An 11,162-nucleotide genomic window follows, 5' to 3' on the forward strand; every position below is an offset into this window, starting at 1 on the left:
GCCCGCGCTCGCGTCTCCCCGCCTGCGCACGCCCGGGCCACCAGAACTGCTGATCGATGATCGCTGCAAGCAACGCCCACACCCCTGCGCGCCCGTCCACGCCGCAATCGGCACCTGATCAGCGTTGTGCCTGCTGCCAAGCCGCACGCAACCTCTTCGCACGTGAGCACGTACTGGAGCCCGCTGATACCATCGCCCGCGTGCCGTGACCTCTCGTCGTCGACAACACCACCACCGACAGAACAGGATATTGAGACGATAATCGCCGAACGCGACAACGGTACGCCGCCCTACCTTCGTCTCTTATCTTTTTCAGTGCACTTTCAGTTGCCTCCACCGCGCTCGGGTTAGACGTAGGTGAGGGGGATTATACGAGTGAAATTATGCAACTTGAGTGTCTTACCTGTTCGTAATGAGTCAGGCCTGCCCAACCCGTGTGAGCACACCCTGCGGGAACTTATCCCGTTCGGCGTCGTACCATCCTCGACCCCCTCGGACGAGGCTCGGAGGGCCCAGCCCACCCACTGGACGACTCCGTCGAATTACACGGAGGTCGGAATCCCCTGCTAGTCGGCACTTGCACGTACTATAAATAGACATTCACGCATTTCATCGTAGTTTTTAACTGTTTAGTATCATCATCGGATGACACCTCGACTGTAGTCCGATACAGGCCCCACTTCGGCACTGAGTCAACAACCTCGGTGACGACCGGACGACGTCCGTCATCAGATATATTGCTTGTCCCTCAACAATGTACCTTAGGTTCTCAATTGAGAAGTTTGTCCCTCCCTTGAAACAAGAAGACTCAAGTACAAAGTGTTATGGGTATCAGTCACATCTCTAAGAATAAATATTCCATAAAGTGCTATAGCAATAATGATCAAGTCCTTCGTAGTGATGGAAAGAGCTAGTGGTCATGAGGGAAGCTTGCTTCTCTCTAGGTATGGTACTATTACTATGAAAAATCTCACCCTCTACAGAAAAGTTTCTTCATCTCTTTTGTACACAAAGTTTCGCACTTGGTGTGGCTATTCAATGTCTAGAGATCCCAAATACCTCTCTTCCACCTGAAATTTGAAACCAGTCATTTTTCTCATCTAAGTTCTAGCGTAGAATATCAAGAGTGTACCAAAGGAATAAAGGTGTGGTGAGGTTAAATTCTAATGTGGGTACCTATAGGTAAGGAAGAGAAGAGAAAGGTGGGTGGCATCAAAATAAGGAGTTTTGGGTAAATGAAAAATGATGGATGACAGATGGGTAGATGCTACTTAAACTAGCCCACTCCAAATGATAGATGAATCAGCAGAATACACAAGACGAATGTGAACAAAAATGAGGATGTGGAGTCTCATCAATAATGTGGATGAAATAGACATGTGTCTTCATAAGAAAGGATGATAACAATGACCAACAAATCATTGGAAAAGAGAAATACGAATAAAGAAAGAAACAAAAAATCCCATAACAAATAAAAGAAAGGAAGTGAAATGGCACAAGCACACACCATGAATTTCTTGCAATGGAAAGGAAAGCACATCCTCCCATGCTAGTTAAAGCGAGACGAAATAAGATAAGAAAATACAGAAGAAAAAAATAGGAGGATAACAATGACAACATATCATCAATAGATGATATCAAAAGGGGAAGAGGAGAAAAAAAAAATTGGGATGTTCTAAGTAACATGGAAAATATCTGAAAAAGGTAAAATAAAGATTCACAAGTACATAGTTGGGGTAAAGGTGGGAAGTTGGTGGTGAAATGAGGGTAGTACACATGGTTCTCAATTTTGGCTTTAGGTGGTTCAAGGGTTGGTAATTATGTGCTTAGGACTTGAAGAAATGACCATATCTCCTTCCATCTGAAGTTCTTCATAATGCATATCCTTGACCAAAGAATGGGATCTATTGAATTCACTCATTAATCATTTCCACAATGATAATGTACTTATACCTTTTAATTTTTATGTCTGCTCCTCACCCTACTAGATTCATGTTTCATACCACCAAGAGATATTTTTTATCTGCTACAAGAGCCTAATATCTCTACTTCTGCTTTCATAGGATCATGGTTTGGATGACTTCTCAAAGTGGGGTTGATTATATGGGATGAATGCATTCAAGAGTGATAACATTCAAAGCATTAAAAAATGAGAAAAAAATGGTACATTCATTCATAATGAACTAATGAATTTTCAGTTTCACATATAAATTAAACATCCCAACTGCTATATGCATTGCCCCAATGCAAATGATAGTAGAAATTAGAGGGCAAAGAAAATGCAAGACAATTGGAGTAGGTGTTGATCATCCCAATGGAGAGCTTGTAAGATGCATTTTGGATTCTTCAAATCAAATTTATTTTGGATTCTCTTTGATTTTTTTTTAAAGTTTCAGAGGCTTCATTATTGTGTGCTAGAAAATACACCAAAGTATATATTGAATATTCATCGACTATGACTAGAAATATACGCTTCCACTCATACTCAGAATTTGGCTTGGCCCAAATAGGTCCGTTCGTAACAACTCAAGTGGTCTCTTATTAGAGACACAAAGCCTTGAAGGAAAATTTTCCTTCCTTTTTTTGTTACAAAGAGATGTTAAAACACTCTTTGTCATTGAGTTCCAACTTTTTTGATAGGCCCTTGACTAACTCTTTGCTTATGAGCTTCCTAAGCTGATGATGTCTTATATGACCAAGACGGTTATACCATAGGTCGTTAAGGCTCTCGTTGCCTCTAGTCATAAGGCATATGAATTCTCTACTGATTGCATCTATATCTATCACATAGGTTTTCTGTAATCACTTTCCACTAAACAATAGTGGAAAATGACTTCCCATCCTTATCTGTCCACATTTGCTTCCCCCAAATATGACTTTCCATCCTTATCTATTTCTCATGGATGTAAGCCATGACGAGTCATCAGTCATGTGTCTTGAGCAGCCAATATCTAAGTACTAGCTCCTCTTTGACCATGATTGATCTGAAACAACTGTAGCTCAATTTACTAACCCATGTCAACATAGCAAGTGGGCTAGGTGTAGTGGTACTGAGATGGTGAAAATCTTACTTCATAGTTCCTATGTATGGAATCTATAGGAAAAAACCTATATGTGTGAATAGATTCAAGGAGATGATGATGTGCTAGGATGATTCCTAGGAGAAATATATCTACAAGAAAGGCTATGTGCATAGCATTGTCTTGACATATGACCATATTCATATCCATATGGCCTCACCTTTCTCGAAACATGTGTGTGCATATATTGAAGCATAGACTCACATGGATAAGAATAATACCTGTCCATTTTGTTCTCTCTCCATTAATTTTCATCAATGGGATATGACCTCCTAGGTCTTTTTTCTTCAGCTCGGGTCTTCTTGAACGTAGGGTCCATCTTCTCCATTTCTCCCAAGGTCTTCTTCTTGTCATTGATGTTGGTGATGATGTTATCTTCTTCTTTGGAGTATAGGTTACTACTATTTCCTCCACCTTTCTCATGGGTTTCATTTTCTTAAATCACTCTGATATGACACATGCTTAAGGATAGGTTGGCTCAGAGCCTGGTCCTACTTTTATTTATATTCTAGTGATTGCAGCCTTCTGCACTAGCCTCCTTCTCATTTTTCTGCCAGGTAGGCCCATCAAGCGGCTGAAAGAAATCTATTAAGTCAAGACCCCATGTTGGATTAGTTTAGATGAGATTGTTGCATATCAAACCTATGCAAGATGACTTCCTTATTTCAATAAATACTTCCCTCCCCTGCACATGCGTGAACCATTCTCTTTGTGTCCTGGGCTCTGATGGTGTGGGTTTCCCTGTTGGGTGCCTATTGATTAAGGAATTTTTAGTAATTAAAATATACACATTTTAGAGTTGGTAAATGTGAAATTTTATTTATATTATCTCTTTTTTACTATAAATTTTCCCTCTGTACACTATTTCATGAGAATCATCGACATGGATATTTTTATTTTTAAAATCTTATTTAGTGCATGAAAGCCATTTTTCTTTTCTCATTTGAAAAAATTTTATGGCCATAAAAATAAAAACATTATGAATAAAAATGTTTGGAGTGCCTAGGTGAAGGACAAGTCCATGGCACTCAAGCCAGCTATCAGCGCGCAAGCGCACTATGCTCAAGCCAGCGAGCAACCGGCAAGCATCGTCGCACAAGTAACCCCAAAGGCCACCAAGCTTCCCAACAAAGGCCCCCTAGGACAGCCCTACAACTAGGGCCACGGAAGCCCAAGGGAGTTCGGTCGTACAAAGAGGGAAGTTATTCAATTTCATTCTGTCGATCTCTGTGAAATCTTATAGAATAGTACTTTCTTAAAATTTTTGTTATGGAATCTATAACCCAAGTTTATTAACTTTCACAAGAAATTATGATCGGGCTTCGAGTCAACCTGGCCCGAAGCCTGTATCATTTCGGGCCATTTTTATGTGAACAGACTTGATCTCGGCCGTCCAGTATTATTAAAGAAGATCGGACTGTGAGATCAGCCGTATTTTATCTAATAATTTATTTATTCCTTTTCAGAGCCCTGACCACCACGGCTGACATAGACTATGGGCCACACGAGTGAGCAAATCACAAATGGAGGGCTGGCAAGGTGTGCGGACATGGCTTGGGTACATCATTTTTAAATTGCCACGCTACACTTTAATCTCAACTGTCAAACCATTTAAAGGAGTATGGTCCAATGATTGAGGGCCTATTTTGTCCTTTTCATCCCCCAACTGCTTGCCTTGTCGGTCGGCCAGTAGGGGCCGCTGATGAGGGGACCACAGGCCGGTCCAACAGCCCCTAGAGGGCCCTTGGATCAAGCCTGCCCCTCTAAGGGGTTGAGAGAAACTCTCTCAACCCTTTAAAGAGGGACTTTGGGTCTCATTTGATTGATCTTTTGACCATTGTCCTCAGTGGCGGCGGAGTTCCCTATCAAACTCGGAAACAGATGGCGGCATAGTGACAGCTCTAGCAGCTGGGGAAGACCTAGGAAGGCTTCAAGAATGGCTTGGGGACCTCGATTCTGCACCAGGAAGGAGGACAAGAGCGAGGGAACCTGTATACTAAAGCTAGGTGGCGGCGATTGGCACCACCACTCTCTTTCATCAAATTAGGGCCGATCCGCGAGTTTTCTAGTGCATTCTTGTTGAAATTGAGTAGAAAATTAACACACCGCTAATCAAGTCCTTTTAATCGACAAGTTAGTTCTGTTTGATTGTAGTTCAACACCGCTATTCCGGTTTGGCATTCTATTGAACAACTTGTGTGTTTGATAAATCGTCTTTGATTTATATAGGTTTTATTTTTATCAATCTTTTAAAGCCTATAAAAATTATAGATTCATTTATTCTTATCTCAACCTCTCAGAGGCATTCCATTGAACGCCTCTCAGGTTTCGACTAAAAAAAAAATGAAAACTTATTACAATAGATATATTAGTTATCAAATAAGTATAATAAATATATAAGGTATTATCTGCAACTACCGGAGATTATATACATATACATATATACTCCCACATTACCTCTATCTTCTTATCCCTTTTATCTTCTTTTAATTTCTCTATATGTATCTAGCTACTTACTTAGTCATATTATAATTAGCTAATATACATATACATATTATAATCAAACCTTTACTATATTCTTCTTCTTCTTCTTACTTAATCTTATTAAGTAACTCCTTATATCTTACCACAAATAACAGAACTCTTATGGAACCGCTTAAATCCTAATAATCATTATTTGTGCTCTCTGCTATCTAGTTCTCTTGTTAACCTAATATTTCCTCTATTTCCTCACTACTTATTTCCTGTTAGACCCATTACCTTTAGTATTATTATTATTATTGCTAATTAACTAATAACTCAATTATTAAATACATCTCTAAAGCCAGTCCCTGTGGAGACAACTTTACTCCAACTATATTTTTGAGGGAATATTATATCTGTTAACAAATTCACTTGATTTTAGGAAAACTAGAATTACAATGACATTAAAAATTAACACGCAATTGGCCTTCATCACCTATCTAAAGGCTTGATGGGCCCTAATGTCGATTCTACTTGTATATTTTGAATCCTTCTCAACATCCTTGAGTAAAAATATTTATAGCACATCCTTCTGAATCTTAAACAACAGTGCACGCAAATGTGACTTTGGGCAGTGGGCTTATGAATCTTAAACATCCATTCAAGAACACCAAACAACAGTGCACAAAATCTCAAGAAAATTTCACAAGACCCATTACATCGTGATATCCCACCCAGCGGATAAATTTATTCAAAGCCACGCAAATGTGACTTTGGGCAGTGGGCAAGAAAAATATTAAGATATGTGGTTCAGGCGCTCACAAACTTCATGCAAATAGGGGGTTTAACCTTGGCGAGGGCAAGCACAGCCGAAGGCAGAGTCCACAGCCCATCTCCACACATTAACCCAGAAGCCACCGCAGGCACCATGAGCTTCGCCTCATCGCTATTCACCCAGTTCCAAGCGAACACCACAACACTCCCCAAACACATATCAATAGCAAAATTAGCTCCAACGAGAAACGGCACGGCCATAACCATCGGCAGAGGAATCCACTTCCCATACTTCTCCGGCACCAAATCCCTCGTAACGTTACTCAACATGGCGAAGGCGAAGAACCCATAACAGAGCTGAAGGCAGTTCTTGGGTAGCGCTGAAAACCCTTCAACCCCGAGAATAGCCATGTTCCTGTAGACAAGCGCGTAGGGCGCTTTGAAAGCCCCGTTAGGGTTTCCCACGTCGAAGGCCTTGTAGAAGAGGAAGAAGCTAGCCGGCGCCACAATACAACCCATGACAGTGCCTACCACTTGGCTTAGCAGCATCGACCTTGGAGAAGTTTTGGTAAGATAGCCAGTTTTGAAGTCGTGCATTAGGTCAGCGGCCATGTAGACGACGGCTTTGATAAGGCCACAGCCGATAAGCCCAGCGACGACGCCGTTGTCTTCTCCGGCGACGGCAGCGAGAATGAAGAGCGCCGCTTTGCCGTAGTTGTAGGCCATGTTCATGTCCGTAAGTCCAGTGCCGTAAGCGTTGCAGTAGCCGAGGATTGGAGATAGGAGATAGGCGATAACGACGTAGTACCATTTCATCTCCTTGAACATGAGGGGAATAGCGATAATCGCGCCCACTCCGAAGGCCACGTAGGTTACGTAGGCTATCCAATTGGGGATGCTTTCTTTGTGGAAAACTTCGTTTCTCTGGGCCACTTCTAGCGGTACTTGCTCCTCGTTCGGCGCTGAAAAATTGATCTTTGGTGAAGAGATGGAAAACGGATGAAGGGTAAGGACAAACGGAAACGATGGTGGAGTTTACTTACCCACTTTGGCGGAAATTCCACGGCGGCCCTTGTAAATGGCCGCGAAGGTGCGTATCAGGACCTTGATGAAGCTGTAGAGCCCGTCACCGAGGATAAGAGCGATGGGAATGAAGACCTGCAAAAACAGGAATCACTAAGTTTTTAAAGCCTAGAGTTTATCCATGTTAAGAATGTGTCAGGCGCTTGAATGTTAAGAATGAATTTTTGACTTATCTACTGTTTTGAGGGGGTGATTGATGAAGATGGGTAGAAGAGGGAAGGTGTACTCGCCTTGTATCCGCCTAAGCTCTTCATGCTTCCTTCTGAGAGTTTCGCAGGATACCAATCACCTTTGAGATTCCTGATCAGAGGCCACATTATTCCCCACGAGAGAATTGCTCCGACCATTAGGGAGAAGTTTACAAGGTGGGAAACGAGCATGCCGGCCCCCACGTATGTCATGCTGAAGTCGAAGAAGAACCTGCGCAACCCAAAGAAAGTGGTTAAAACTTTATACATAGACAGATATATATTTATACATTCATTCATACATTCTCAGATGTATATCAGTGGGAAGCTAGATAGAAAAATAGACGTATAGATCGGAAGATTGATATCTATAAATAAATAGATAGATAAATGAAAATTTCGACGGATGGGTATATAGCTTGGTAGATTGATTGAGAGATATAGGTACATAGATACAGAGATAAATGTCTAAAGAGATAAGGATATAGATAGATCGATAGATATCTAATAAATAAAAATAACGATAGATGAATGGATGGGTGGAGACAGAGGGACGGAAGAGAGAGAGAGGTAGGGAGAGGTGGGAGAAGAGAGAGGTAGAGAAGGTAGAGAGAGAGAGATAGAGAGGGAGGGAGAGAGAGAGAGAGAGAGGGAGGGAGAGAGAGAGAGAGAGAGAGAGAGAGAGAGAGAGAGAGAGAGAGAGAGAGAGAGAGAGAGGTACGTGTTTCGCCATGCTTTGAGGCCGAAGGTCGGGAACTGGATGAATCCGCAGGCGTCTCCGCCGGCAAAGAACCACTGGAAGAAGCTCCAGATGAAGCTCACGCTGAAGAACTTGGCGAATCCCTTCACTTGTTGCCTGGAACCGGCAAATCAGAAACGCCCGGTTATGAAAGAAACACGACACCACAATTACCTGGCTAGCCTGTCACCATGCGCAGTGTAAAAGCCATTAATCAAGACGGCAGTAGCGGTCCCGCTAGGGTATGTCAGCTTGTCGTCGAGAATCAACACCTGGGGATAGTTCCGATAAGAATAATTACAAAAACAAAAAAGAAGAATAAAAAACGAACCTTCCTTAGAGGAACGAGAATTGCGAGACCGACAAAAGTCGAGACGAAGAGGAAGCCCGTAATCCAGCCAAAGCCAGGATCCCTATAACTCCCCGGCGTGTTCCCCGCCGTCTCCGCCCCTCCGGACAGCTCATAAGTCTTTTTGTTCAAGCCCAGAAGATACGATCCGAAACCCGCTGCAATTTCACACAAACCCATCAAACACTAACCTTATAATCTCGTCTAATCTAAGTTCGCCGGTTTAATCATCGCCGACCTCCAACTGCGATGGTGTAGCAAGCCACGGCGCAGGTCTGCGCGACGGTCACTTCCTGCTTGGTGAAAGGAGTGGTGACGATGCCGGCGCGATGAAGTAATTTCGTCCAAGACTTGAGAAAAACGAAAGATAATAGCGCGGCCGAAACGTTGAGCGTGGGGACTAGACCGGTGGTGAGATTCAGCTTCATGACGATAATACTGTAGACGGAGCCGATTATTAAGCTTGTTACTAGGCCCCTGACCGTAAGTTGCTCTGTCCATGGCGGGAGCTTCTCTTCCCCCCCAAAAGAACGTTGTTCAACAGGCTCTTCATACTTCTGAATATCGTCTTTGCCGATACCCTCCATCGTCCTCCTCCCCTGCTCCTCGCTATCGGCTTCGTATTTGGCTATCTCCCGGCTCAGATTTATAGGAAGAAGACGAAGGTAGAATGATATGCTAGGTTTTCATCGCTGAACGGCGAGAGTCAGGCCTGATTAACGAAAGGACAACGATGTGCAGGCCACAAGACTTCGGTTTAAGCTATTAGGTTCTTCTCTTGATGGAGATTCTTGTGGCCTTTTGCGTGGTAACTCGTCGCCGTCGCATCTGATTTTTTTTTTTTCTTTGGTGTTGTTTAATCCCAGTCTGAATGCCGACAATATGTCGATTGCAAGGATTTAAAACAAAAGTCAAACCGGTTAACCGAGGAAACAAGGTTTCCTTTGAAGATAGTATTGAGTTGATAAGTATTTAACAATAGGCAGGAAAGTCAACCTATAAGCAATGTCGACATTGTTGTGAGGAGTGCGGTGTTTTGTTATCTATATTTCCGTTTACTTCTGAGGCATCGAGACAATTACTGTTCGTATTTCCTGCAAAAGGCTTTTATCGTTGAAAATTGAACGTCTCGGTCGTATGGAATCTTGAAGCAGGAAAAAGTAGAGTGTTAATCAGGTGTGATTTTATTGATTCAACTTTTAATGCAAGTACCTGCCGATAAGCTAGTTTGCATTTTCCAGGAGCACACTTCATGATACAAGGCCATACAAGACACAGACGGACCACGAAGAATTAATCTCTTGTATTCATGATTACCTCTCTAAAGAACAAGACATTCTACACAATATTCCCTAGTGAGTTCTGCCCATACATTAGAGCCACATCCGAACAGGACATTCAATTATTCGTGGCCATTTTAATGTAAGGGTACAAACCTGGTTGTCGGTTTCATACTCTTTACACTGAATATACGAGTGTGTATCTTTTAATGAATTATAGCATTAATTGAATGAATCCCTTTTAAAAAGCTTTAAAGAATCTCATGCATTTAGGAAGTCACAAGAGCGATATCAGAGAAGGGACCATAAGGATACTAAGATTCTGTTTAATGATACTGTGCTTTATTATTTTTACCATCTATTAACGTGCTTGAGATATTATGATTTTCTCATTAATCAAAGCCAAACACTCTCCAATTTCGAATGGACACTCTATAATATTTATTGAAGTATAGGAAGGTATTTCAATTTTATATCGCCTCATTTTCATTGAACAATTATGTGTATATGGATGATTAAATTTCAATACTGGGATCCAAATTTTACGATTTATTTTTTTAAATATATCTCGATAGTTTTTGACCTAAAAAAAGAACCAAAGAGGTTGAAATACTAGTTTAGTAAATCAAATTAAAAACGATACATTCCAAGTTTACAGTCTATCATAGAAGGTAGAAAATGAATACCAACACGTAACTAAAAAATGTGTTTACGTACTGTCCAATAATATAAAAACTTAAATCATTTCATAAATTATCTAGGATTCTGAAACATTCATTCTATTTCTTGAGTTGAAGTAACATATACTATCATTTCAAGGCTGTTGGTGCCAAAGCCACTTTTTTTCATTTTGAGGCTATATCCGCTTCTCTGGTCTTGATATTATTTGCATTGAGTCTCAAAGGTGCACTAGGAGAGGATGACCAAAACAAAGCTTTTGTTTTTCGATAAAGCCATATATATACATGGGCACATGACTAAAATTTAGGACAGAATCAAGTGATTTTATGATTTATTTTTCAATATTCTCTATGACTCCATATTTAAAGATAATAGTTGAAATTATATTAAAATATATTTTTAATAACTAGTCTCTCTGACACCGTTAACTTTATTTTTTCTGTTAAAAATAAATATTCTATATATTTCTTTTGGAAAACCTTATTATTTTAAATTATTTGTAGATGCTTGATAGACAACTAAATT

General features: G+C 41.1%; 1 protein-coding gene across 1 annotated transcript; it reads right to left on the bottom strand.

The window, feature by feature from the left end:
- Positions 1-6,183: 6,183 nt before the first annotated feature.
- On the bottom strand, positions 6,184-9,397 carry LOC144710150 (metal-nicotianamine transporter YSL3-like). Its single transcript, XM_078583830.1, has 7 exons — positions 8,915-9,397; positions 8,659-8,834; positions 8,502-8,599; positions 8,310-8,444; positions 7,631-7,820; positions 7,361-7,475; positions 6,184-7,279 (listed from the first exon to the last, which is right to left on the bottom strand). The coding sequence occupies exons 1-7, from the start codon at positions 9,261-9,263 to the stop codon at positions 6,354-6,356; spliced, it is 1,989 nt and encodes a 662-aa protein (XP_078439956.1). The 5' UTR covers positions 9,264-9,397; the 3' UTR covers positions 6,184-6,353.
- Between the last annotated feature and the right edge of the window lie 1,765 nt (positions 9,398-11,162).

This window comes from Wolffia australiana, chromosome 12 (assembly GCF_029677425.1).
Source record: "Wolffia australiana isolate 7733 chromosome 12, ASM2967742v1".
Taxonomy (NCBI): Eukaryota; Viridiplantae; Streptophyta; class Magnoliopsida; order Alismatales; family Araceae; genus Wolffia; species Wolffia australiana.

Bases quoted from the DNA above. Each gene is read 5' to 3' on its own strand.
- LOC144710150 (XM_078583830.1), bottom strand. From the start codon at position 9,263: ATGGAGGGTATCGGCAAAGACGATATTCAGAAGTATGAAGAGCCTGTT. The intron at 8,835-8,914 runs GTCGGCGATGAT...GTGAAATTGCAG, and splicing joins CTACACCATCGCAGTTGGAG to CGGGTTTCGGATCGTATCTT. The intron at 7,821-8,309 runs GTACCTCTCTCT...TGGGTTGCGCAG, and splicing joins CTCAAAGCATGGCGAAACAC to GTTCTTCTTCGACTTCAGCA.